Genomic DNA, 27281 nt, shown 5'->3' on the forward strand with positions numbered 1-27281 from the left:
GGAAAGCAGGGACGCTGAAAAAGATTTAGGTGCTGTGGAGGGTAATCAGCTAAGCATGAGCTCCCCATGAAATGCCACGGCCAAAGGAGCTAATGTGATGGTTGGATGCATGAACAGGGAAATCTCAAGTAGGAGCAGAGAGGTTATTACGCCTCTTAATTTGGAACTGGTACAACCGCTACTGGAATTCTGTATCCAGTTCTGGTGGCCACAGTTCAAGGACACACATTGCTAGGATGGCTTGTCATGTTTACTCCGCTGGCGACCAGGAATGGGAGAGGGCAGCAGCGCACACTGGAGCTGGAGGGCATGGCTGGGCACAGACACATTTACTGTCAGCTTTCCCCACAAGGAAGGGAGCGTTATCTGCCCCTCACTCAATGGGCACAGCCGAGAGCTGGGAATAAAGTCTATTCCCTAGAGCAACGGTATTTACCATCCCCGAAGTGTTGATGGGGCTGGATGGTGCCATAGTCCCAGGAGGGCTCTGCCCTCGCCCACATTCATGGCTGTCCCAGCTTCTGGGCACCAGGTGCCCCCGAGCTGCCCTGTAGGTATCGCTTCCACCTGGCAGCGGCTGGGCACCAGGAAACCCAGAAGCCCCCGCACAGCCCAGCCCCGCGCCCCGAACCCCTGCCCCGCACAGCTCCACGCCCCGCACCCCTGCCCCGCTCAGCCCCGCGCCCCGAACCCCTGCTCCACACAGCCCTGCGCCCCAAACCCCTGCCCCGCACAGCCCCGCACCCCGCTCTCAGCTCAGCCCGGAGCCCCCGCCCCGCACAGCCCGGGCCCGGCGCTGCCTGCGGAGGGCGCTCGGCCGCAGCCGCGGAGCCGGACCTGGAGGCGGAGCCGCCCCGCCCCGCCCCGCACTGGAGCGGACTCTGCGGAGCGGCCGGCGCCTCAGGACTGTCGGCGGCGGGGCGGGGGGCTCCCGGCAGCGGGGGGCTGCCATGGGCCGGGACCTGCTGCTGCTGCTGCTGCTCGCGGCGCTGGGTGAGTTCCCGGGGCGGGGGGCAGTGTGAGTGTGTGTGTCTGGGAACGGGGGGGCAGTGTGAGTGTGGGAGAGTGTGTGTGTCTGGGAACGTGTGTGTTTGGGGGGGCAGTGTGAGTGTGGGACAGAGTGAGTGTGTGTGGGGGGCAGTGTGAGACTGTGTGTGTCTGGGAACGTGTGGGGGGTCACTGTGTGTGGGGGACAGTGTGTGAGTGTTGTGCGGAGGGGCTCTGTGTGTGTACAGGGGGACTGCATGTGTGCATTTGTATGGGGGCAGAATGTGGGGGGTGCAGTGTGGATGTGGGTGCTCAGGGGGGCTACGTGTGTGTGGATGTGCGCGTGGGGCTCCCCAGCCTGTGGGGAGGCACAGTGTGTGTGGGGGGTGCAGTGGGTGTGGGCGCGCAGGGGGGGCTGCATGTGTGTGTATGTGTATGTGGGGCTCCCCAGCCTGTGGGGAGGGTGCAGCGTGTGGCCTGCAGGTGGTGGGGCACAGTGTGTGGGTCCCTGGGCAGCGGAGCCTGATCACCGCCCAGTGCGTCTCCGGGGCAGAGAACCCCCTGCGAGCCCAGGCCTGCTGCTTGCAGGGCTTGGCAAAGCCTCCCCCCCTCCCCCCGTGTGCGGCCCATGGGGCTGTCTGATCAGTGGGATGGGTGAGGGACACTCTTGCCCCTTAGAACAGAGTTGTCCAAGGCTCCTGGCTGTGGGGGGGGGGACGTTCTCCCCCAGCCCTGCTAAAGTCCTTACAGCCCCCGCCACCAGCCCAGCCGGAGACCTGCCTTCCGTGCTCTGGGATGAGTTAGACCACACTGCTGTGATGAGCTACCGTGCGCAGGTTTCAAATGGGCTAGTGTCTATGTTCTGGCCCCCTATCGGACGCGCCAGCCTCGCTGGCCATTTCAGCAGAGGGCATGCCCCAATGGGCCAGGTGCCTGAACTACGCACCCATCCCTGGAGCACTCAGGTGCAGTACCTGGGTGAGAACAGTGGGGGCGTTGCACTGTTCTGCAGATGGGGGACTTCTCCGGGCCTGCGGGCACGAATGCGCTGAACTATCCCTCTCGAACGCTAAGGGCTTGATCTAAGGGCTCACATGAGGGTGACCGCAGTCTCTTCCTCATGTTCTGTTGTAAACTGCTGGGAATTCTGTTCCCGCATGTGGGTCAGGAGCTAGTCCTAGGTAGATGGGTCACCCCTGGTTGTAACCCGTTGAAGATTCACGGTGAGTACAGTGGGGTAAAGGTACGGTACCTTAAGCCTGCGGAGAATTTGGGGAAACGTTCCTAGATTTACAACAGTGATCCGGGAATGGCTCGGCACTCAGGAGTGAGAATGTCACCGAAGAGACTGGATTCTTTCTGGTATCTCTGTTCTGCTACCTGAGATACGTTTCCCCCGAAGCGATTTAGAAAACTGTCTTTTGGGATGGAGAGACTGAAGCTGTTGATGAGATGTAAGCTCTCTTGATGGACCCCTTTGATTCTCAGTGTGAGGAACGGAGACGTGCAAGGGGAAAGACTCATTTGTAAACACACGGCTTTTGGCCCTTAATGAGGAATATAGAGTTAGTGAAGTCATGAATTCTTATTGAATTCAAATAGCTCCTTACTAGAACTGGAGTAGAGCAGAATCGTTTCAATTGTGGGGTGGCTTTCCCCATTTACTTTTAAACCTTTAGTGAAATTTCTTGCATATGTTTATTGACAAATATTCTTCTTTATGGCTTTATTCCCCAGTCTGTTAACCAGAAAAGAAACTGTCAAGCCCTCTGAGAGCATGGAGAGCTGTTTTGATATCTTTGGGGGCGTTTCGGTAATATCTGCTTTTTTTATGGCTAGTTAGCTAGTCAGTCCGTTACACTGTACACCACTGCGTCATTGTCTCTTGAAATGTATGAATAACAACAAAACTAAAGGTCTAAGGATAAAATGTAGCTGGTTGGGTTGTGTCAGGAAGTTTAAGTTTCAGATATGCTTAGCAAGCAGAAAAGAAGTTTTTCTTTGAGAAATCTGTTACTGAGCTGTTCAGGCATTTTTCCTCGGGTCACCTGGTCACTGGTTTTTAGTACCGTGTAAGTAAACAGCAAGTGGCATAGGGAAGGTTCAGCAGCGGTCACATGCTCTTTGTTTGTGTTATGGTTAAGATTATGGTGCAGGCTTAAAAAGCTTAGTTATTTTTGCAGCGTAAGACGGTTGTTTTGCATCTTAAACCGGGAGAGCATTTCTATTTACTCTGTAAGAACAGACGGGACTGGGAACCAATTTTGTGACTTTGCAAATTTCTGTCTAAAAGTATCATTTTTCATGAGTAAAAATAGCAATCGGCTTAGCAAAGAAATGTATCCAGCCTCAAACTTGGGTCCTGTTTGCTGGCTCTCTGTAACGTCCCCTCGAATTCTGCTCAGCTAGTCACAATGGGGAAATTAATGACATGGTGTTAAAATCTTTGAGGTGTTTGATAGTCAGGAGTACTAACCAGCTAAAAACTGGACTCAGTTAAGGCATATTGAATGTTCTTGTTGGGTAAACCGATCACAGCTTTCTACTCATTCTTTGATTTACTTTATAATTATACCCGGTGAATATTTTTTTGGAAAGCGACAGGTTAATCAAGATGGATCAAATTCACTGTTGGCATGACTGAAATATTGGTATAGAGGGGTGTAGACAGAACAGACAGGATTAAAAGGGAGGAGGTGTTACATCATTTGTTCTGAGATCCAGAAGGAGGCCAGATCCAGACCAGTTGAGAGTCTCTGGGTAAAGGTAAAAGGGGTGAAAAAACAGGGGTGACATTGCGGTCAGGGTCTAGGATAGCCCACCAAATCAGGAAGAGGAGGTGGATGAGGCATTTCTAGAACAATAACAGAAATATCCAAAACACAAGACCTGGTAGGAATGGGGGACTTTAAAACCCCCGACATCTGCTGGGAAAGTAATATGGCAAAACACAACATTTCCAGGAAGTCCTTAGAACGTATTGGGGACAACTTTTTGTTTCAGAAGGTGGAGGAAGTAACTAGGAGGACAGCCACTTTAGACTTGATTCTGACCAAGAGGGAGGAGTTGGCATTGAATCTGAAGGCGGGTGAAAGGGATCACAGAATCATGAAGCCTATTATTTCAAGGAAAGGAAGGCGTGAGAGCAGCAGAATAAGGACAATAGACTTCAAAAAAAACAAAGTTTAATAAACGCAGAGAACAGGGAGCTAAGGTCCCATGGGAAGAAAATCTAAGGGGAAAAGGAGTTCAGAAGAGCCGGTATTAAAGGCACAACTGCAAATTATCCTAGCACAAAGGAAAGATAGAAAGACTAATCAGAAGCCAATGTGGCAGGATCAGGAGCTCCTTAATGACCTGAAAGTTAAAAAGGAATCCTACAAAAAGTGGATACATGGGCGAATTGCAAAGGAGGAGTACAAAAGAACAGCATACGCACATAGGGACAAAATCAGAAAGACTAAGGCACCAAGCAAGGGACATACAAGGCAATGAGAAGAGGTTCTTTAAATACATTAGGAACAAGAGAAAGACAAAGGGAAGCATGGGTGCTCTACTTAGCAGGGAAGGAGAGCTAATAACTGATGCCATCAAGAAGACTGAGGTGTTTGATGCCTATTTTGCTTCAGTTTTCACTGAACAGGTTAATGATGACCAGATACTCAACACAATTAGTATTAAAAACAAGGGGGAAGCCAAAGTTAGATGTATTCAAGTTGGTGGAGTCTGATGAAGGGTACTTGCAGATTCAGCTGGAGGAATCTCTGAACCTTTAGCAATTATCTTCAAGAATTCCTGGAGGATATCTGGAGTCTCAGAGGACTGGAGAAGGGCAAAATGTAGTACTTTTATTTAACAAGGGGAACCAAGAGAACCCCAGGGAATTATAGACCAGTCAGCCTAATGTTGATCCTTGGAAAGATACTGGAACAAATTATTAAACAATCAATGTGTAAGCGCCTAGAGGATAATAGGGTTATAAGGAATAGCCAGCATGGATTTGTCAAGAACAAATCATGCTAAGCCAACCTATTTTCCTTCTTTGACAGAGTTACTGGCGTAACAGATGGGGGCAAGCAGTAGACATGATTAGTTTTAATAAGTCTTTTGACACAATCCCATGTGACACTCTGATAGGCAAACTAGGGAAATGTGATCTAGATGAATTTACTGTAAGGTGGGTGCACAACTGGCTGAAAGAATGTACTCAAAGAGTAGTTATCAGTGGTTCACTGTCAAACTGGGAGGGTGTATCTAGTGGGGGCCAGCAGGGCGTCAGTTCAATTTTCATTTTTCATTTCAGTTTTCAATTAATTTTCATTAATGACTTGGATAATGAAGTAGAGGGTATGCCTATAACATTTGCAGATGACATCAAGCTGGAGAGGTTGCAAGCACTTTGGAGGACAGGTTTAGAGTTCAAAACAGCTGTGACAGATTGGAGAATTGGTCTGAAATCAACAAGATGAAATTCAATAAAGACAAGTTCAAAGTACTTCACTTAGGATAAAAAAAATCAAATGCTCAGCTACAAAACGGGATAGCTGTCTAGGCAGTGGTACTGATGAAAAGGGTCTGGGGGTTATAGTGGATCACAAATTGAATACGAGTCAACAATGTGATGTGAAAAAGGCTAATATCATTGGGTGTATTAACAGGAGTATCGTTTGTAAGACATGAGAGGTAATTGTCTCGCTCGATACTGTGTCCAAATCTGGGCATCACACTTTAGAAAAATGTGGACAAATTGGAGAGAGTCCAGAGGAGAAGCAACAAAAAGGATCAAAGGTTTTTAAAAAACCTGACTCACTGAAGATAGGGCAAGAAGCAATGGGTTTAATCTGTAGCAAGGGAGATTAGGAGGACAAATGTTCTAACTACAAGTGTAGATAAGTTCTGGAATAGGCTGCCAGGGGAGGCCGTGGAATCCCCATCACTGGAGGTGTTTAAGAACAGGTTGGACAAACACCTGTCAGGATGCTCTCGGGGTTTACTTGGTCCTGTCTCAGAGCAGGGGGCTACCTGATGACTTCTTGGGGTCTCTTCTAGCCCTGCATTTCCATGACTTGATGGTAAGCAGCCATAACTGTATTGCCATCAACACGGCAGATTCATCCAGTCAGTAGTGTATTTTGCCTGTCAAATCCAATAGAAGTTTTTAAAAATAATCTAGTAAAATGATTTGTGTGGGGAATATTCTCCAGATCTAGTCTCTTAAAATACACAACTTTGTTTCTGAGAAATTATTTTAAAATGCTACTTTTAGTTTGATGCCAGGTTGGCCTCGGGAGTGCCATCAATCTCGGGAAAACTCAAATGAATAGCTCCAAAGGTGAAGTACCATGTAAGGATGGAGGGAAATGAAACCTTTGTAGGAGGTTGCTATGAGGGTTGCTTGGGAAAATGTTTGCAAATCTAGTCTACTTATCTTCTTAGACTGACCTCACACTTGGTAAAGCAACCCCCATCCTTTCATGTATTTATACGTGCTCCTGTATTTTTCACTCCATGCATCCGATGAAGTGGGCTGTAGCCGATGAAAGCTTATGCCCAAATAAACTTGTTAGTCTCTAAGGTGCCACAAGTACTCCTTGGTTTTTTTGGTGGAATGTGGGGCTGGGGAAGATTAAACCAACTGGGTGGTCTGATTTAAATCAAGGTGATTCAAAGCAATGATTTAAATCACCAATTTTAAGCAACTTTTCCATTTTTATGTGTAATTTTCTAAAGAGAGGTGCATTCTCATGGGTTGACATAACCATTAAAAAATGCTGATTTACAATTCAGTAGAGCCTTTACATTAGATTTGGTACATTGTTTTGCTACCTACGAGGGTGCACTATAATTATATACATTTGTTAAGCAATTATATAGCTTAATATCTTCAGATTCTTATTAACTGTATATTTTAGTGTGTTAGAAAACAGTGAATAATTGCTTATTTACTAGATAATTAACTTTTTTGCTCATGATTTGTGTCAAACTGCATTAGGATGGTAACTGGAATTACACACAACAGCAAATACAATTTATTTTTATTAAACAAAACGACCTTAAATGTTTTGGATACATAAACTTCTCTTATCAAAACATGATTTGCATTTACAACTAAATGATTTCTTAAAGGAACAGAGGGATTCACTGTAGTCAGTGAATTAAGCTGAACAAATTTTCAAATACGTCTAAGTGAAAGTGACTGGTACTTAAATTCCTACTTGCGTAAGTCTCTTAAAAATGAGACAGTCTCTTAAAGTTACTTACATTGACCCACTGAGCTATTTTTATAAAGCCTGACCTCAGAAGTTCCATGTTTCTCCCCCAGTTCTTTCTTTAAAGGCTGCTTTTCCATAGAACTTAGAGTTTTGGATAGAGGCTCGTGGATTTGCATATTTATTTTTTCTGTAAACGTTTTTTAAGAGATTATAATAAATTTAGGCGTTAACATATTTTGTATTAAATTTAGAGTGTATGTTAAACAGGTTTATTTTTAAAAAGAAAAACTTAGTATAACAAATAAAATTTTAAAAATTCTATTTTTAAAAAAAAAAATTAAAATGTTTTTTTTTAAATCCACCCTGAAATGTAATCGGCATTTACAGGCAATTCTCCATCCTAATCTTCAGTTATTTTCCCATAAAAGGAGCTCAATTAAGGCAGCTTTAAGTAGCAGTCGCTTGTGATCGACCAGCCAGGCGTTTAGGGTGTGTCTACACTGCAGTTAGACACCTCCAGGGGCATGGGCTAAGAGGCTGTTTAATTGCCCTGTAGCTGTCAGGACTCAAGCTCTGGGACCCTCCCTCCTCACGGGGTCCTAGAGCCCGAGCTCCAGCCCGAGCCTGAACATCTGCACTGCAATTAAACAGCCCCCTAGCCGAGTCAGCTGGCCCGGGCCAGCCAGGGGTGTCTAACTGGGGTGTAGACATACCCTGAGGTTACAAAATAGGGATCGGAATGTGCAGGCAGCATGGTCTGTTGGTGAAGGCACATGGTGAAGGTCTCACACAACTTCAGTTCCAGGTTAAGTGAAGTGTGTGTGTGTTTGGTCTGGGAGTTCACATATTTCTGCGAGTGGGGGATTGCCGTTCCCACCCTGCACTGAACACTCTGGTGACACTGGACCATGTCAGCTCCCCCGAGCCTGGCTAGGGGTTTGGCTTCTGAAACGCTTAACAAAATCCAGCAAATACAGTCACAACAAATACCAACAAAACGCATTTCCGCCTGTGCTTGGCTATTCCTGGGGTCTCTCCTGGGAACATGACTGTGTCCCAGACCCTAGATCCCTCCCACCAACTGCACTTTATATCCAGTCTGGGATTTACAAGCTGAACTCGCCACAACAAGTCAACAGGAATGAATTTGTAGCCCCTGTAGGTTTCTAACCCCTGCTGAGGGGTAGCGCAGCAGAAGAACCCTGCCACAATTGCCTTCCAACCACAGCTCTCTCAACCCTTTGTGATCACTAACCACTTGTGTGAAGTATGATCTATAAAATGGGGATAAGGGCACAGAGGCTAAAGGACTTACAGATTCCAGGCCTCAACTCCCGGCTTTAGCCGCAAGTCCGTCCTTCAGTGTTGTGGTTCTCTCCGCGGCTCTGCCAGAGAACTGCCGCGTGACCCTGCAGAAGTCATGGAGTTTATGATGCTGCAAGTCCTTGGGCAGCTCACAGCAGCAAGTGCAAGGCTGTCACAAAGGGTGAGCGTAGGCTATGCAGGGACCAATGTTCATGTCAGCCCGAGGGATCTGTAATCAGGTGGCATTCCCACCCTGTTCCTAGCACAGCGTGCGCTTGCTCTCGTTGGCTTTGGTCTAAACCTCTCGACTTCCTGGGGTTTGCCTTTGTGAACTTAGCAACTGCAAAACGTTCACCTCAGCCCAAGTGTTTTCCTGAGCTTCGCTCTCTTCCTAGGGGCGTTCACTGAAATCGCCCTGGACTGAATTCTTTCTGCTTGGGAAAACTCAGGCCCCTGTATGCTCCCAAACTGGAGCTCCGAGAGCCACCTGAGCTGACCAGGTAGCTCAGCAGCAGAAATCGATTTCTCCCACCTGGCGTCAGAGAGTCACTTTGTGTCCTGGAGCCTGCCATCCGGTCATGGCTAGAGCTGGGCGAAGAAATGGGGTTTTTTTCCTCCCATTTTGGTCAGAAAAAATCTTCAGTTCCGTTCTGAACACTTTTGGAATTTGGCAGTCAATCGGAAAAGCCTGTTTTGGGTCCTCGGGAACATTTCATTCCAGTCCTCTTCAGAAACAGGCTCTGCCCGTTAGCCCGCTGGGCAGGGCAATGCCGAGACCCAGGTCTGACTGCTCCATTCAGAGGAGGGATTTGAATCACATCCCCTCTCATCCAGGTGGGTGCCTCTGTCACCTGGCTGGCCCAGTGAGTATTTGTGTATCTATACAAAATGTAACAGCTTCAGCTGGAGGGATCAACCCATCCCAGAACAACCTAGAACAGGGATCAGCATCCTTTGGCACGCAGCTCTCCAGGGTAAGCGCCCTGGCGGGCCGGGACGGTTTGTTTACCTGCCACATCCGCAGGTTCGGCCAATTGTGACTCCCACTGGCCGTGGTTTGCTGCTCTGGGCCAATGGGGGCTGCGGGAAGCGGTGGCCAGCTGCTCCCTCGGCAGGCGACGCTTCCCGCGGCCCCCATTGGCCTGCAGCGGCAAACCGCGGCCAGTGGGAGCTGCAATCGGCCAAACCTGCGGACGTGGCAGGTAAACAAACCCGCCAGGGGGCTTACCCTGGCAAGCCGCGTGCCAAAGGTTGCTGATCCCTGACCTAGAGCCTGGTGACTAGGATGCTCACCTGGGAGAGGAAAAACTGAGGCCAAGTCCCTGCTCCAGAGTGGGGATTCAAGCCTGGGTTTCCTACACCCCAAGCGAGTGCCCTACCCACTGGGCTAAACACACACCCTGCGGGTATGTTTTCTGAAGCTGGTCCTGCAACTCTGGTGATAGCATAACCCTCTGCGCTGAGTAAGCAGCTCCTGCCTCGCACTAGTGTGCGTGGGTCAGAGTGGGGCAGGGTGTGGGTGGAGGAGACATGGGTGTAAATCCAAGCAGGGCACACGTTTCCCCTTAGACCTTCCTTCTGCTGCGAGGCAGGCGTGACGTGGGGGCTGTACAACCGTGCGCTCAGCACTGCGGGGTCGGATCCTCTCTGTCCTGCTCCTTGCCTTTTTGCCCAACACTCTGCCCCAGGACCACGCAGGTTCAACCTTCCGTCCGTCTGTGCCTCCCCATCGTCTGACATTTCCATTGCAGGGCACCAGAGGCCCCCATCAGAATCACACCCCCGCTGTGTCAGACACGGTACAAACACCCAGGAGACGTGCTCCCTGCCTGAAGGAGCTCGAGTCCATCCCGGGCAAACCCCTGCCCCAAGCCCCACTGACTTCCATGGTACTGCCAGTGGTTACAAAGGCCTTGTGAGGCAGGAAAGGAAATAGCTCATGTCTGCAGTGCTTTGAGGCCCTCTAATGGGATGGCGTTCTGCAAAGCCAGGGAAATACCGGTTTTGTCTTCATTGCGGGGTGCATTGGAACCAGAACATGGGAGACGCGGAGCCTCGTGTTAATGGCGGCATCTCAGTCGGTGGGTGCTGGGAAGAGGGCCAGCCAGATGTCTGCAGCGTGGCTGGTTGTCTACTCTAGATGACACATCTGCATGTGGCTGTCTTTGGCTTTTTGGTCTGCATGGACTGTTTTGGGTCAGGTTTTATACCGCAGCGAAGGAGACATTTGGGGACGCTAGAGGGGTGTGGATAGGACTGACCGTAACATCTGGGCCAGACACACCCCTCCTGTGGAAAACACCAGGAGTATGGCGGGAGGCGAAAATGCTGAACCTCGCCTTTATAGTGCTCTCTTTACGCATCTCTCCTGGGGGGGGCTTCGGGGGCACCGAGTTGTCAGGGGGTGAGGCCTTCCACCCCACCAGATCTATGGGCTGCGTGGGGAGGAGCACCCACAGATCCACAGAGGGAGGAGCCATCACTCATAGAGGCCAGTCCCTTCACACAGCTGTGTCCCTTTTCCCCAGCCCCCCAACTTGCAGTACGGCTGCAGCAGGAGCCCTGCTGTCATTGCCTGAGCGAGGGGCCGGGCTCGGCAGTATCGGTGAAGGGGGTCTCTGCTGCCGTGGATGGTATTTCAGACTGGTGGGTGGAGCTTCACCAGCCGAGGGTCTGGCTCATGAACACATGCTGCATAGAGACTGGGGGTCTCTGCGGAGACGTCCCGTTAGTATTGGGTCTGCTCCACTGTGGGGGATGGAGTGTGTCTGAGGCCACTGTGCCTGGGGTGAGGCCACGGAGAATAGAAACGTCGGCACTTGGGGGCTGCTGAGATACACAGAACGCCGAGTACCGCGGTGAGCTCGCTGCTGGCAATGAGTGGGGTCATAAACCTGGGTCTTCTTTTGCAGAGAACCCTGAGGCGAGGCAGGAGAGGAGGACGCCCCAACTGTCGCCATCCACGCAAGCATTGTTGGTGGACTGGCTGGCTGCGCCCCGACGCCCCCGCTCCCTTCAAACCTCCACACGCAATACCCCCAAAGCCGACGCACGGACGCCCCCCGTGGAGTCATATCCTGACCAGGCCAATGCATCTCTCTTAGACGGAGCCTCTCCAGCCCACTCTCTACCGCTAATTAAATTCAATCCCACAGTAGGCCATATATTAATTAATGAGCATAAAGATTTCACGTTTAACTGCTCAATTAAGGGACTCCGTTCCTTATTCAACCAAGACTCTGCTGGCATTTCCTTGTGGAAAGATGGGAAGGAGCTGCAGGAGCCTGGCCCCGTGTCCGCTCAACATTACCAGGTCATGGACGATGATGAAATAACAATGATCTCTACCTTCAGGTAAACGAGCCAGCTGTTCAAAAGGTGGTTCACTGATTGCCATCTTCAGTTCGAGAGTACTTAGCAGCTAAAAACTCTAGCCCAGCCCGGTAGCTTCTATCTCTGCCCGTAGATCCCTGCAGAACAACTGCGAATAGTGCCCCTGGCCCTCAGCCAGCGGGGTCAGGCCCCGGAATAGATTTCTGCTGGGAGAGGGCTGTGGTGTTTGCTGATCAGGGTAACAGTCAGGGCTGGTGGAAGTTTGGCTGTTCTAGTCTTTGATAACACCACAGGCGTGTCACACCCTTCCTGACTTGTCAGGCAGGTAAAATGGCAGACTTGAAAAGCTAGTTTTAACCCTTTCTTGCGTGATGGAAAATAGGAATCCGGTGATGACAGAAAACACAGGCTCACCCACACGCCCTTTGCTTTAAGTCAGCGTCCCCAAAGCAAACCCAGACCCCCGCGTGTGACAGATCAAGGAACAGAGGGGGTGGGGCTTAGAGCTCCCGGATGGTCCGGCACGAAGCAGGGGCGGGGATTGCTGTCAGCTCAGCCCCCCGTCTTGGCTCTTTTTTAAAGAAGGCAGATCATCAGTCCCACTGCAGCCAGGATGGCTGGACCCGGAGGCGAGGGCTGGCTCTCGGACGGGACAGAGCTCTGTCCTAGGGTCAGATCCACTGGTGATGGCATTCAGCAAGGACCCAGGACCGTAGTGGAGGCGCAGCGAAACCAGCAGCATGGCATAACCTTCAGTAGGCGGGAATCGGCCGCGTGAAACCCACAGTGCAGGGAGGAGAAGGAAAGGAAGATCCACTAAGCCAAACATAGACCCCCACAGATACCGTCCCCTCCCGCACTCCTCCTCCCACTCACGCTGTATGTTGGATGTGTAGCTTCTGAATCCACGGAAAAACCCAGCTTGTCCATGACTGTCATTTACAAGCGGGCCCCAGAGATGTGCTTTTCACCGTTGTTGTTTGTAACAGGACAGCTGTGAGACAGTCCTGAAACAAACACACGTGCCGGTCTCAAAGCAAACTTCCCAGCATGCATCAGGTTCTTCTCAGCATCGCTGCCGTGAAATGATTCAATGGCACATTTTCAAAGCCCCTAAAGTCACCTAAGAGTTTAAGTCCCATTGTAAGGGGATGGGGTTATGCTCCTAAAGTGCTTTGGAAAATACTATCCCTAGGCCTTTCCATCCCCAGGCCATAGGGAGAGACTGGGACAAGGAGCCTGGGGGAAGGGAGAGGGGAGAAGACAGGGGCTGGGAGCTGCTGTGGGGGAGGCTGAACGAAAGGGACTGGCTTGGCAAGGAGACTGGGACTAGGAGACGGGAAGGTGGGGGGGGCCTTGCCGCATGGTTCCTGTGTGATGCTGGGCAAATCACATCAACCAGACTTTACACAGGGGATCACTAATTTTGTGTTCCTCGTTAACCAAGTGCCTGATGAGACCCTGGGGACTGATGTAAAAAGTGCTGAGTTCTCCGAGCACAACTGAAGTCCCTGGGAGCTGGGCTTGGAACGTATCTAATGCTGAGTCCTCTGCAAAATCAGGTCCTGGGTGTCTCAAATTGTGCTCCCAGAATTAGTGGACACTTGTGACCGTAACCTGTCTATGCATCAGTTCTTCTCCTGTCCCGTGGGGGTCATAGTGCCCCCCTCCCCAGGGCATTGTGAAAACAAACGTTAAGAAATGTGTGAAGCACTGAACTACGGCAGCGATGCCGATGAGCACCAGAGAGAAGCCTAGAAGGACGTTAATAATTCTGTTTTCAGAGCAGGGTTTGAACAGTGGCAATCATAGAGCCACACATTAAATCCTGAGGATAAAACCGCCTACGGGGCAGCTGCTCAGTAAGTGAGCTCTGGCCACCCTGTGGACGGAATGAAGCAGGGTCTTCTGGGAAAAAAGCACGTGATTCAGTAATTATGGTGGGTCTTGCCCACATGCTCAGGCTCTAACTAATCACCATGTCTGGGATCAGGAAGGAATTTTCCCCTGGATCAGACTGGCAGATACCCTGGGTGGGTGTTTCGCCTTCCTCCATAGCATGGGACACGGGTCGTTTCCAGGTTTAAACTAATGTAAATGGTGGATTCTCTGTAACTTGAAGTATTTAAATCATGATTTGAGGACTTCAGAACTCAGCCAGAGGTTAGGGGTCTATTACAGGAGTGGGTGGGTGAGGGTCGGTGGCCTGCACTGTGCCAGGAGGGCAAACTGGATGATCATGATGGTCCCGTCTGGCCTGAAAGTCTGAGTCCAGTTAAAGGCAGTACCATAATGCATATGCACAAGAAGGTTGCATCTTTTGAGTGCTTGACTTTGCAACCGTAGCATTCTTTTAATGCCATTTTTGTGGGTAACACTGACTGAGATCCAGCGTAGAAGTGTTCCAGCATTTCTTGTCTTTTGTGCCAGTGATAAGTCTCAAGGTGAATCCTTTCCTCTCCCCTGACAGCATAACCAATGCTCAGCGCTCTGATAACGGGTCCTACAGCTGCAAACTGAAAATCCACAATGAGGAAATTGAGTCAGACCCCATCTTCGTCCAGATGGAAGGTAAGCCGGGGCCTGAAAGAGGCATTTAGTTACAATGCCAGCGCGCTGGCAGGAGAGCTTGTGGCAGGGGTTGTGTATGGGGCTGGGCAGTTGGGAGCAGGAGCTGGACTGGAGTGGGAGCGAGCAATCCAGGAGCAGGAGATGGTGGAGTGGGCTGGGCTACTCAGTGTGGGAGGCAGGTGCCAGTGCACACAATGCCTGTGCTGAGAGCCGCTGTTGCATGGGCAGCAATGCTGGCAGATCTGGGCGTTATTGGCTGTTAGTGTTATTGCTGCAAGTGTTTTTAAGGTGCCTGTCTCCGTGCCTTTCTGTGTAGGGCTCCCCCACTTCCTTCGGCAGCCCGAGAGTCTGAACGTTACCAGGAACAGACCGTTCAACCTCACGTGCCAGGCGATGGGGCCCCCGGAGCCCGTGCAGATTTACTGGTTTTGGAACAGCAGCAGGGTGAATGACCAGCCGTACATTTCCCCCTCTGTCCTGACTCTGCCAGGTGAGTGTCGCCCGGGGGCTGTTTCAGCGCACCGGGGGCTGTCACTGCAACAGGAGCGTGGTAAGCTCCGTGGCTGCCCGGCTTGGCTGGCTGGCGTTCGCCGACTGAACTTGCTGGCGGGCGGTTGGCTGGTGCGCCTGGCTAACGGCTGGCCCGCAGAAGCAGCTAGGAACGCAATGGCCCTTGCCTTCAGCCATCCTGCTCTGCAATAGAGGTGATCTCATCTGGCTGCAGGGCTCGCTCCCGTGTTGCCTGGATGGTTACATCCTTGCACTGATATACAAAGAGTCGAACCCCGCCCTGATGGACACGGCCGAGCAGGGTTCATGCCACGTCCCATTCCTCAGTACCACCTTAGAATGCAAAACCTGAACTCTGACCCCACCAGGGGGTGATGCAGAAATGATGGTTTGCGAGTCTCTGGTGGGCTGCAGGAGGCCTGGCCGGTCCAGATTGTGCGGATCCCTGCTGGCCTTGAAGTCTATAAATCGAGGGCTCTTCCTGTGTCATACGCTTCCCCGGTGCAGGGCTGTCTAGCAGACGGCGTGATGATGCCGCTGAGGTCAGGGTGGATGCTTTGTTACACGGGGTGGTGGGGACTGTGGTGCGTACACTGCGTTACTCTGCACGTTGGCACACGTGGGACCCAGTTCTAGCACCCATCAGTGTAAGTGAGGAACATGGTGTGTTAAATGAGGAGGCTTAGCTGGCTGTGGAGAGTTTGTTTGGGTGCATGCTGCCCATAAGGGTATGTCTTCATTGCAGAGTTAACCCAGGCTCTTCCCGGGGTGTTGCCCCAACCCCTGTCCCAGCCACTCGCACTCTGGCTGAGTGTGATGCTGCTTTCGGCCCAGGCTCTCTGGCCCATCTGGGGCTATAGGCTAGAGCTCCTCTGAGGCTGATAACCCACCTGGTTGGCAGCGAGGATGCAGGCTAAATTTTTCTAGGGCTGGTAGTCCTCCAGGGCCCGCCCACAACTCCTCCTTCCCCCCAACCCCATGTGCCAGAAGGACAGACAAGTTTTCCCCCCATTCTCCCAGGAGAGTAGCTCAGCACAAAGAACCGTGGGATGTGCCCCGAGGAGTCCTGGTGACACGCCCAGGTGAGCGCCACACCAGTGAGGACACCGGAACTCAAGTGCGGCTTTGCAGCGTGACACTCACCCCCGGGCTAGGCTGGTCCAAGTGCTATAGTTAACGCTGCAGTGAAGACATTAGCCCAGCGACCTGAACTGGCTTTAACCTCGGCGCACGCCATGGTTTAGTTTGGGTGGGTGGTGAGAGCAGGGATATTACAGCATTTGTCAGGGATCTCCTCCCACATGTGAACAATGAAACCACGTCAGCTCAGCTGACTCGCTGATTCGAATGAGCTGGACCATGAATTATTTGGGAGGTAAGAAGATTTTGCACCGTCCCTGTGATCGTGGCCTCTCGCGTGGCAGCACAATGCCGTACGCTTGGAGTGAATGCGTGGAGAGGCTGTGAAGGGAGCCCTAACTCAGCTGACTCGGTTGTCTTGTTCATGAGGTGAAAGTCCCTGCTTTGCCTTTCCCGCCAGGCTCAGTATGGTGAGGGTGAAAACAGAGTCGTTGCTCAGGCTTGTCTGATAGTGCCGCTTGCTGCGGTCCCAGGGCCCTGCGCGGGACAGCAGACTCAATCCCCATTCCTAAGTCCGGCAGGAACACGGAGCCGTGGCTTGCGGAGTGGAATGGACGGGGACGCTCGTCATACCCCGAGGGGGGGGACAGAGGTGATGTCTCCCCGCTGGGAGATACAGATTGGCTTTGGTCACGTGAAGCAAACGGGCTGGTTTGGGGGCTTCTAGCCGGTTTCAGTTTAGGGTTAGAAATTTCTTCTGACAAGGAAGTTTGCAGTCAAACTCCCCTTCCCTGCATCTACAAACAGACCGTCCCAGCCAGCAGCCCTGGGAAACTGCAAGCGCTGAGTCTATGGAGAAGGCTGTTTCCGATAAGAAAATGCACATCTTGGTGCAGAGAGCCCAGAATCGCAAGGGAAGTCAGCGGGTGGCTCTAGCTTTGCTGTGTTGCTTCTGAGGGTCAGTTCCCCCACCAGCCCACACAGCAGTTTCCCTAGGGTTTGTCTACACTGCAGTTAACCCCCCTCGCGCACCCCTGCCCTCCATGCAGCTGGGCCGTGTCAGCTGACTCAAGCTCACGGGGCTGTAAAAGTGCTGTGTAGACGTCGGAGCTGGGCGGGAGAAATGAAATGAAATGAGGAAGTGAAAGCGGCGTTTCCTGCATGGTAGCTGGGTCCTCTCCATGGCAGGGTCACTGCGTGTATTTCCTTTCCTCCAAGGGCTGGATCCTCGGGACCCCTGCTGTGAGCTTCCATGAGAACAGGCAGGGCTGGGAGGGAGGTGGGCTGTCTTAGGCTGGCACACAAGGGAGCTGGATGAGGTGCATTCAGTCCGTCAGTGTATTGAGCGATCTTTGAGGTTTATAGTGGGTGCAGGATCACTGGGGTTCCCGGGCTGGCTTTTCCCCTGGGGCCACTGGCAGCCAGTGTAGGTCAGAGCAACTATGGGGCTGCAGCTCCTCCGAATTGCACCAAGCCAAGGATCAGGGCCCTCATCTTCCCCGCGTTTTACTTTCTCCCCAGACTCATGGCTCCATGGGGTGAGTGTTAGCACATGGCAGGGTTCCCTAGAGGTGCCTGCTGAGTGTCACTCTGGACTACAGGCTGGCGTGACCCTGGAATTTCACAGGGGTGTGAGTGTAGCTGAGATCATACCTGGTTACTCTCTGCTGCTGCCACCCGCCAGTCCCCACCCCCACACCCCCCCGGAGATACCAGGCACAGTGCTAGAATTGGTGGTAATTAGTCATATCAAAAGTTAGAACAGTTCTGTAACTACACTCTAGTTAGTGGTGATGTAATATGATGTATATCTAATGAGGGGAATATTCCTATAATCATTAAGACACCCAGCATTAAGCTTTTGCTTGTATAATCGTAAAGGGGATCCAAGTGTGGATGAAATCTTGATACCCATCCTAGAGAGAGAGAGAGTTTTATCCATCATCAAAATGAGCCGTGTCCTCTTGAGCATTGCTGATTTTTATTTTATATTCTGCCTCCTAGTCTGATCAGCGCAGAAACTGAATGAGCCCTTGTCTTTTGGAAGGATTCAGTGTGTGGCACATATATATGTGGGTTTGTGTATATGGGTGTGGCGGGAATAAGAGATAATAGTGATCAATAATACAGAGAGGTTGGGAAAGGGGAGATCTTTGGATTTGGGCAGCTTGGAAGATGATCCCACTCTCGGGAACATGTAAAGTGAACCAAGTTCTAAGAACTCACTGGTTTGTTTCACTCTTTGCCAGACGCTGGGAATGGGCGACGGGATGGATCACACGCTAATTGCCCTGTTCTGTTCATTCCCTCTGGGGCACCTGGCACTGGTCACTGTTGGCAGACAGGATTCTGGGCTAGATGGACCCTTGGTCTGACCCAGTCTGGCCACTCTTATGTGCTTATGTTCCTTGCTGTACCCTTTAGGTTTGGAACCCATTGGCCCCTCTGCAGTAGTCTAGGCTCTGAATATGAAGGTCTGGTTTATTAGCCCACTACGCAATAGTCTATTTACAAAGGGCCAAGCTGATGGCAAAGCGTCCACTGACTTTAAAGGGTCGGGATTTGGCCCATAACGAGCGCTTGTGTTTCAGTGCTGCAGCAGCCTATGGACTGAGAGACCATTTTCCCTACCCCCAGTGCGTGCCTCTGGGCAGGTGATTGATCCTGGCAGTAGCAGTGCTGGGATTGTAACAGGGCTTGCTGGCAGGCAGCTCTGGGAGTCTGTCTGAGAGCAGAACGCACCAGCAGTGCGGTGGGAAGTTCCCTTTCCCCAGCTCTCATTCTGACCAGCGAGGGCTACAGCTTCCCACCCCGTCCTTGGAGCAGGCAGCAGGGGCACTGTAAGTAGGAAAATATAGGCCCTCCCCCCAAAATACCCTGCAGTTCCTGTCGTGGACGGGGACACGGCACCTTCACAATCCCTGCCTTAGATTGTCCATTGGCAAAAAATGCGTAGGTGGGCAGCTCTGCCCGGCTGCAGAGGGGTTGCTAGGCTCCTCCCCTCAACGGCAGAGGTGGCTGGTAGTGGCTTAAAGAGTTATTTAAAGTGAGACACTTAAGGTTGGGCACCCTCCCCAAACTCCTAAGGAGAGCCCTGCTCTCAGTGGCCTGTCTCTGTGTCCTGCACGCCAAGAACAGCGTGTCCCCGGCGTTGACGTGCAGGATCACGCAGAGGAGGAAGTGGGTTGGGAAAGGGGACGCCCAGACTCTGAGTCTGCTGTGGTATCCAGAGGATCCCACATGTTGTGCACATACTTTTCCCTTCCCCTTGGATTCTGGAAGTAACGCCCGGTATTCTGGCCTCCGTCCCACTGGGCGAGCTGCCCGTTCAGATAAGGGCACTGCCGACATTCCTATATGATCAGCAAAGGCCAACACAAATCATAAGCAATGCCTTCATCCCAGTGTTTTAGCTAGAAGCCAGTCAGCCTTAGATTGTCTGTCCCCACCCGCGCCCCTCAGTCCAGACCCTTTTCCCAGCAGGGGTCTCTCGACTCAAACCCCTTCCCTGTCGACCCCCGCGTGGGCCTGGGCGGGTCGAGCGGTTTGATTGGCGGGGAGAGGCCAGAATTCTGGGCCCTTCCAAACTAGCACTAAAATATTTGTATGAGATTTAAACTTCCCTGGCCTGACTTTAAGGGCAGGTAGGGGACTAAAAACTCCCAGGATGGCCAGAGACTGAGGTCAGTCTATAAAAGCCCGGGGCTGAGACCGCAGCTGGTGCGTCTTAGCGGAGCCTGTTGACTGCAGTGAACTACGTCACGTCGCCCCAGCTGAGCATCTGGGCCACAGTGTTCCTCTTTGGGAGTCAGGGGACTGGCAGACAGAGGTGGAGATTAACATCAATGTCCCCCTGCCTTTAGGAACAGCTGCTGCACAGGGCACGGGGAGCTTTGGTCCTGTGCCCACAGAACCAGCGGCGGGGTGGGCTAGCCAGCCTTTGTCATTGTAGGACGTGTCTTGCAAAAGTAGGGAGTTCTTCAAGTGACTCTTTAAACTGCCAGGCCAGCCACCTCTGCTGTGTGTTTAGGAGGGGGCAGAGCCGTGGAGCAGCGTGGGCTTCAGCAGCTAGCAGCACCAGCAGCCCGTGGGGGGTTTAAAGCCATCCTGCGACGTTCCCCAGAACGCACAGTCCCCTTGCAGCAGTCCAGGATGCTCCGTTCTGGCCATGGCTTGTGTTCCCGTTGGGAAGAAGTGAGGTTTTGGGTGAGGCACCGTTATCCGGGTGGGGGTCACGTCGGGACCCTGGGGGGTTCTGCTGCTGCTATCGCACTTGGATGACTTGGGCAGTCTTTAAAAACCAACCAAAGGTTTAAAGGCTATTGTCATGGGTTCTTCCTCTTTCTGCCTCTCCATTTCTCAAATGGGGCAACAGCCGCTGCTGTGGACTACAGAACTGGGTCTGCCCCCTTCATCTCACGCTTATGTTCTCTGCTTCTCAGTTAAAGTATTTGGGTGAAATCCGGGCCCTACTGAAGTCAGCGGGAGTTCTACATGGGTTTTTATACCACGCTCATCACTATAGTATCTGAGCGCCTGGCTTCATTGGGACCAGGATGTCCACTTTCTCCTCTCCTGCTTACTGTGCTGCACGTGAAGAAATGCAGCCTACGGCAAATTTGAAGTGGTTCGTGCAAAAATGGGTTATTCATGTTCCTGGGGAAAAGAAAATAACTTTTTAAAAACAAAAGAAGCTGCAAAGTCTCCCCTTAAATTCTCTTCCTCGTGAGTGAAGGTGTGTTGACGTTCAGGCGTGATTCTGGCTAGCTGAACAACACCTGGGAATTGGTATCTTTGTGTGAAATTAAATGAGCTTGAAAGAAATACCGGGTGGTGAAAGGACTTCCCTTTGTCCTGCGAATGTTCACCACTGCCTGGCCATTGTCCGGTTATAGTGGACTCAATGTATCAGATGACTTTTAAAAAACTAACTTTGGATTTGTGGATGATCTTAGCACTATACCCAGGTGTACAGACACTCTTTTCCCAACCTATGTATTCTATAATTTTTTTAACATGAGCTTTAATAAAATGTTTAAATTTGTTTTTTTATCTTCCTGCAGGTCTTAGTGAAACTGCAATATTCAGCTGTGAAGCTCACAATCGGAAAGGACTAACTGCCTCGAATGAAGTGCAGATCAATATAAAAAGTAAGTGATGAACATGAAGTCTGTCTCACTACTGCTGCTACGGCCTCTGCCTAGTAAACCGTCTGTGGCTCCTACCTGAGCCCGCGTGGCGGTGAGACTGTGGAATTAGGTTATTGTTAGAGCTGGTTGGGAATTTTTGGACAACAAATTTTGTGCTAGAAATTGCCGATTCATCAAAACCAAAACTATCCACGGAAAGGGTCAGTTTCAATCTGTTTTGGAAAAACCTCGGGAAACAAAGTTTCGAAATCATCCAAATGTCCCATTTTGACATTTTACAAAACAAAGTATAGTTGTTCAGGTCAAAATGATGTGTGGTCTTAACATTTAAAATTTGATTTATAGTTTGACATTTTTTTGTTTTCAGAGTTTTTTTTTAATGTAGAAAAAACCCTTTAGAAATGATCTCCGGGTTTCACTTGACCCAGTCTGATATTTTTGCATTTTTGGGCAGTGACATTTTCAAGGTTTCGCGTTTTCATCCCAATTCAGGGTGGGAAAATATTGTCAAAAATCTCAAAAATTCTCGTCGGACAGGAGAACTGTTTCCTTCCCAGCTCTAGTCATTGCATTGGTAGCTGTGCTCCAAAGCCGGTCTCAAACCTCTGCCAGGCCACGGCAGAGATTCCTGCAGGTTGTATTGTTGGGGAGAGCAGGTATTGCCCCTACCCCAGAGGACAAGATGCACCAACCCCATAAATCCTAAGGCACTGAGAGTTGGATGGAGGCACAGCGTGTTTGCGCTTTGGTCTGAGTCTCTCCCCTCCACAGCAGGGCATGCTGCCTTCCCTTCCTTGCTGGCCACTGCAACAACAAACCCCCCTGGCGATTATGGCTGCAAGGATCCCCTGCTGGGATTCTGCTAGCTGGAAAGCTGGGCGTCCGCAGGGCTGTGACTGGGGGAGGAAGCACCCAAGAGCTCGCTTGTAAGCACAGCTGTCAAACCGAGGGGAGTTTCAGAAGGGCTGTGCCATTCCCTCCCTCCCTTCCTTCCTTCATGGTCTGAGCCAGCCTCCGTGTTTCCATCGGAAGGGACGGGAATTCCTGAAATTCCCGAGCCGGAGTCGCTCTGGCGGCCAAGGGAGTGTTTTCCCTGAGCCCACGCGCTCCCAGCCGAGGCAGAGCACGGGTTTCAGTTCACAGACACAGAGCCTGTGCAGACGGCTCCAGGAAAGGTGAAGACGGTCTGTTGCGTTCTGGTTTCCACATGGAGTTTGTGTCCAGTGCTCCTGAACGAGTCCCCGCTCCCACCCCAGCCTGCGAAGCTGGGTTTCTCTCGTCCCAGCCAGCTGCCCTCATCTGACCCAGAGGGCTGCGAACAGTCACAGTCACTCCCTTAGGGCTTTGCCAGCAGCCCCTCACACACACACACACGATCGGGCTCGGCTGCCTGGCCGAGTACCTCGAAGAAGAGTGCCTGGATGGCCTCTATTTTTAAGTCTGCCCCATAAATTAGGGCTGTAAAGGGGAGCATCTGACTAACTCACCCATTTGGTGTTCGACTCCCTGCGAGGGATAGTGCTGCAGGCTCTGGGAAGTCATTCCCCCTGTCCCAGCACCCCCTAGGGTGCCATATCCAGGCCTCAGATGGCAGCAGCACCCAGGCTGGCAGGGACAGGGCCCAGCCTGCAGCACCTGTCTCGGAGGCCAGGGAAGGGGAGAGTGCAGGGAGCAGGTAGCCCACATGGAGGGTCAGAGGCCTCAGGGGACGTGACCCCTCAGGGGACGCTTAAAGCATGGGCAGGTGCTGTTCCCAGTCCGCTGCTCACCGTTAGCACTGCGGAGGCACCCAGACACACCAGCAAGCTGACGCTGTGTATTGTTACATAAACATAATGGTGAGCCCTGCGCTTTGCCTCTGACCTGTCCCTCCCGCCGGGCGTCGTATCTCCAGGGCAGCTGGGATGGGCTCAGGAGGAGGGCAGCGGTCTGCTGCATCCCCCTCCCAGCCCCCCTCTCCCTCCCGGCCTTCACACACAGCACTGTGTCCCCCTCCTCTGAGAAAGCCTTCCCTTAACCCCTTTGGCACCCCTGCCCCCTCAGGCCATCCAGTCACCCGCTTCTGAGCGCCGGGCCCGTGAAAGGAGACACGTTTCCGACTGTCACCGAGGGTACGTCTGCCCAGCCCGCAGCAGCCCGACTCGGGGCTCCAGCCAGCGCTCTGCCCATAGCGGTCTGCCCGGGGTTCTGACCAGCGCTTGGCTCAACCCAGCTGTGTCCTGCAGTTCAGAGTGGGCAGCAGCCAGGGGCAGGTGATCCTTGGCCAGGGAGAGCAGCTCTCCGGGGCGACGGGACAGAGCACAGCGTGAGAAATCAGTGATGCCCACTTGAAGCTCTCGCGCTGAGCACATGTTGCGGGGCCAAGCACGCCCGAGCTCACGCCCGTGCTGTAGAGATGAGCACGGCACCTAGGACTTGTCTGCACGGGGCGGCCACGCACAGCACAGGGGTGATTTCTAAAGCGCACTCACCCGCAGCACAGCAGTTACTCCGTGGAGATGCTGCTGGTGCGCACTGGAAGTGCCCTATGAGTGGGTTCCAGGCAAGCTCCCAGCCCTGGGGACCCCCACAAGCCATTGCTCCCCACCCCTCTGTCAGGCCACTGCTTGAATCTGCCTTCCACCGGGGGTGCCGCTCCCCTTGGCCCAACACAGCCCTGGGACGGGACGGCTTATTTCTCTTGCGGGGGCTTCTGCCACCTCCACAGCGCTGAGTTCAGCGTTCAGGTGTTTCTCCTACAAAGCTTGCACATGCGCGTTTTCGCACCGCAGCCGGCTGGGAGCCTGTGTTGTGTTCACCCGCGTTAGAGCTGACCGGGGCTGGCTTTCTCCTGTAGGAACTCCAGCCGCGCCGGCCGAAGTGCGTGTCCTGAATAGAACAGCGCACAGCCTCATGGTGTCCTGGGTGCCGGGCTTCGACGGCTATTCGCCTCTGCACAGCTGCCGCCTCCAGGTAAGCCTTGGCGTCGTGCTTCGAGCCACTTGTGTTTGCTGCGGCGTGGTGCTGGCAAGGAGGCTGCAGGCCAGGCTGGGCCTGTCTCTCCTCGCACATGCACCAGCCTAAGCCAGGGATAGCCGCATTGCCGCTCGGGTAGATGACTTGGTCAATGCTGGTGGAAGAGAGAGGAGATTCGGGCCGTCTCAGTGTTCGAGAAATAAGAACACAGGCTCCTGTTCCATCTGCGGGTGGGGAGGCCCTGCCGGACCAGCCGAAAGACACGGATCTTGTCTGTGCGGAGCAGCTGGCAGGCCATGTGCCATCTGCACATTGCTCGTCTCTTACTGGGCTGGTGGTCTGGGGTCCCAGAAGGGTCAAGACCCTCATGGGGTCAGGGTGTCAAAGCCATGAGGTCCCTGCTGGCCGGACACCTGCGGCCGGACACCTGCAGCCGGGCAGTGGGCAGTGCCAGCTTCCCTGTGGGCACTGGAGTTGGGGGCATCTCGGAGTTTCCTGGAAGCCCCACCCGTGCGGTTGTGCTCCCCAGGGATTAGTAGATCCCTGCGTGGCACAGGGCTCAGCTGTGATGTACCACGATGCCGCGTCAGGGCAGTGCCCGGTATGTACTCCCTCCTACACCCCCATCACGGGGGGTGGGCAGTGTAAATAGCTTTCCCACTGCATGGCCTGTCTGCATTGCACCGTGGGGCCTCTGGAGGCTGCTATAGCCTCCGGGCTTCAGTAGCACCTGTGGGGGCGGGTGGCAGAGCCATTCGGTGATGAGCAGGGGAAGAGGCCTCCCCTCACTACGAATGGTCCCAGCGTTCAGCTCAGCTGTGTGGGTGGGACACTGGGCAGAGGGAGCGCGTTGGCGCCAGTAACTGTCTGACGCCCAGACAGATGCTCACAAGGCAATGCTAGATGTTTGAGTCTGAAATGGTCACAGATCCTACTCAGAGCCCAGCTCGCCTCAAGGCAACACTACTGCTGCTGGAATCTGGACTGACGGGAAGAATGGCGCTTTTAAAGCAGGGTCCTGGCCATTGGTGGGGCACTCCCCCTGCCGTGGGGAGAATCCAACCTGGCAGCTACAGCTTTTCCACTGCAGCGGTTTAGAAGCCATAAAAGGTTTACGTTGTGTTAATATCTGTCCCGTTTGATAAGCCGATAAAGCAGGTCAAAAGCAAAATAAAGCTTTCAAAGTGCCCCCAGGCAGACTTAACGTTCTAGGACACCTCTCCACTCTCAGCACTCCGCTGGCTAGCCGAAGGAAGTTGGCTTCCTGATAAATGATTGAGTGAGTGACGATATTTATTTCTTTATAGGCGCGTTGGGGCCATTCCTGCAAGTGGCTCCCATGTAGCTCTAACCTGGAAAGGCAGGGGGCATTCCAGGGTCCAGTCCTTTTTCTGCTCTTTGGTCATTTCGTTCTTGTTTATAAGGGGTTCATTTTTTTTCTTCATCGGAATAATAGCTAGTTTTATTGAATACTGATTTGCTGAGGGAAATGCCGGGTGGTATATAACTAAACGCCACTCTGTGCCGTGGCTTATTCAGAATGTCCCATCGTTATTAACCCCTTCAGTCAGGTGCACACAGCTTAGGACGCTCATTTCAAAGGTTGCACCTTTTTCAGGAAAACTGTCCTTTGGCTTAGACGCATTGTGGTGGCTAAAATCTGCGTTTTAAAAGTCACCCGGCACGGCTGAGGGAGTACGCTCGGCTCTAGCCTGGGGCTTGGACGGAATCCGAGCGGGGTCAGGCAACATCTTTAGCATTCCATTGCGCCCCCAGGAGTCCCGGCTCTGAGAGCACCTGGCCTGTGGATGAATTAAAATGTTGAACAATGTACATAATAAAAATAGTGAGTAAGACCAGCCTTCCGTCCATTTGCCCTCAGTCACGTCCACGGTGTCAGATCTGAATGACTCCGCCGCCGACACGTCATAACCCGCTCTGTATGAGGGCTGGTGAAAGTGAAAGGTCTCTGGGGATGTCATCCAGTATAATGTGAGCGCAGCCTTTAATGGTCCATTCTTACTACAGCTCAGGAAGTAGGGTGGAGGGACAAAGAATTTCCTGTGACTTAATTTACATGACCCGTCACTAGGAAATAGCCTTTTAAATCCGAAAACAAGATGTGTTTCCTGGCAAGAACGACTGCGGTGACTCAACCACTGTACTCGCACCTCCTTCGCTGTTCAGCCTGGCGCAGGTGATGCCGTCTTGCCAAATGTGTAGTTCGTTTTTGACCCTGTCGGTGACAATAACGGGTGCTTTCCTTGCCCCAGCTAGCAGGAACTGAGCCCTGCGTTCCAGTTCTGAATGAGCCGGGCCTGACGGCCCCTCTCTGGAAAGAATCGACAAGACTCAGGTGGATTTAGAATTCATAATCGTGACCAGTCCGCCTGCATTTTAGAAATCCATTTGCATGTTTGGTCGCTGATTGTACGTTCTAGATATATATATCTCAGCCTTATTTGGAGGAATATTGCTAAGGTTTTGCTTAGGATTTTGTGAACCAAATTCTACCCTCAGACATGCACAGCCCCCTCCCGTTGAAGTCAGTAGGAGTTATGGATGTGTATCAAAGGCAGCGCTAGGCCCTCTCAATTTAGCCCGTGTTCCCCGCTGAACAAGACGGTGTAAATCACATCCCACAACCCCCTTTTAGCAGTGAGTCCCTGGAAAATGCCGTGCGTCACCTTGACCAGTACTGAGGGGGCCCCCGGTGAGCAGTCTGCAGGAAGCTAATGGTAACACCACTGCAGGGATAGCACTCTGAGGGAAGATGCTGTGTGATGCAGGGTTTCCCCCAGAATATTCCGAGAATTGGGTGTCAGTGTCTGGAGTCCGGGTGTCTCAGGGGATGTGCTTTCCTCGCCCTGCCATCTACTTAAAAAAGATCTGACTTGTTGTCATGCAGGTGCTTTTCAAAGATCATGTTTCTCTCTGTCGCTTCCTTGCTTGACTCTCACTGTGATCAAACAGTAAAGGGCCCAACTTCCGGAGGGGCTGATTGGACAAAGCCAGCGAGGGCTGGGGGCACGCAGCGCCCCTGGGAATCGGGCCCATCACAACCGGTGCTGACGGGTTCAAAAGACTGCAGGGCTGAGCAGGGCAGCTTTCTTTTGCCCCTTTGGCTCTTCATAGCACATTTGACTGTGTAGGACTGAGACAGGCCGTCCACACCCAT

At 52.2% G+C, this 27281-nt stretch overlaps 1 protein-coding gene across 3 annotated transcripts in view; it reads left to right on the plus strand.

The window, feature by feature from the left end:
- Positions 1-865: 865 nt before the first annotated feature.
- Positions 866-27281, plus strand: part of MERTK (MER proto-oncogene, tyrosine kinase) — a 57798-nt gene continuing 31382 nt past the window's right edge. For 2 of the 3 annotated variants that reach the window (XM_034763957.1, XM_034763958.1), the window contains exons 1-6: positions 2076-2210; positions 11417-11858; positions 14308-14408; positions 14725-14898; positions 21062-21148; positions 23985-24100. In XM_034763957.1, coding sequence (XP_034619848.1) covers positions 2108-2210; positions 11417-11858; positions 14308-14408; positions 14725-14898; positions 21062-21148; positions 23985-24100 — 1023 coding nt within the window. In that variant the 5' untranslated portion in view covers positions 2076-2107. Of the gene's footprint in view, positions 994-2075; positions 2211-11416; positions 11859-14307; positions 14409-14724; positions 14899-21061; positions 21149-23984; positions 24101-27281 lie in introns of those variants that run through there. The other variant, XM_034763959.1, reaches the window with a different exon arrangement.

This window comes from Trachemys scripta, chromosome 3 (assembly GCF_013100865.1).
Source record: "Trachemys scripta elegans isolate TJP31775 chromosome 3, CAS_Tse_1.0, whole genome shotgun sequence".
NCBI classification, from domain to species: domain Eukaryota; kingdom Metazoa; phylum Chordata; order Testudines; family Emydidae; genus Trachemys; species Trachemys scripta.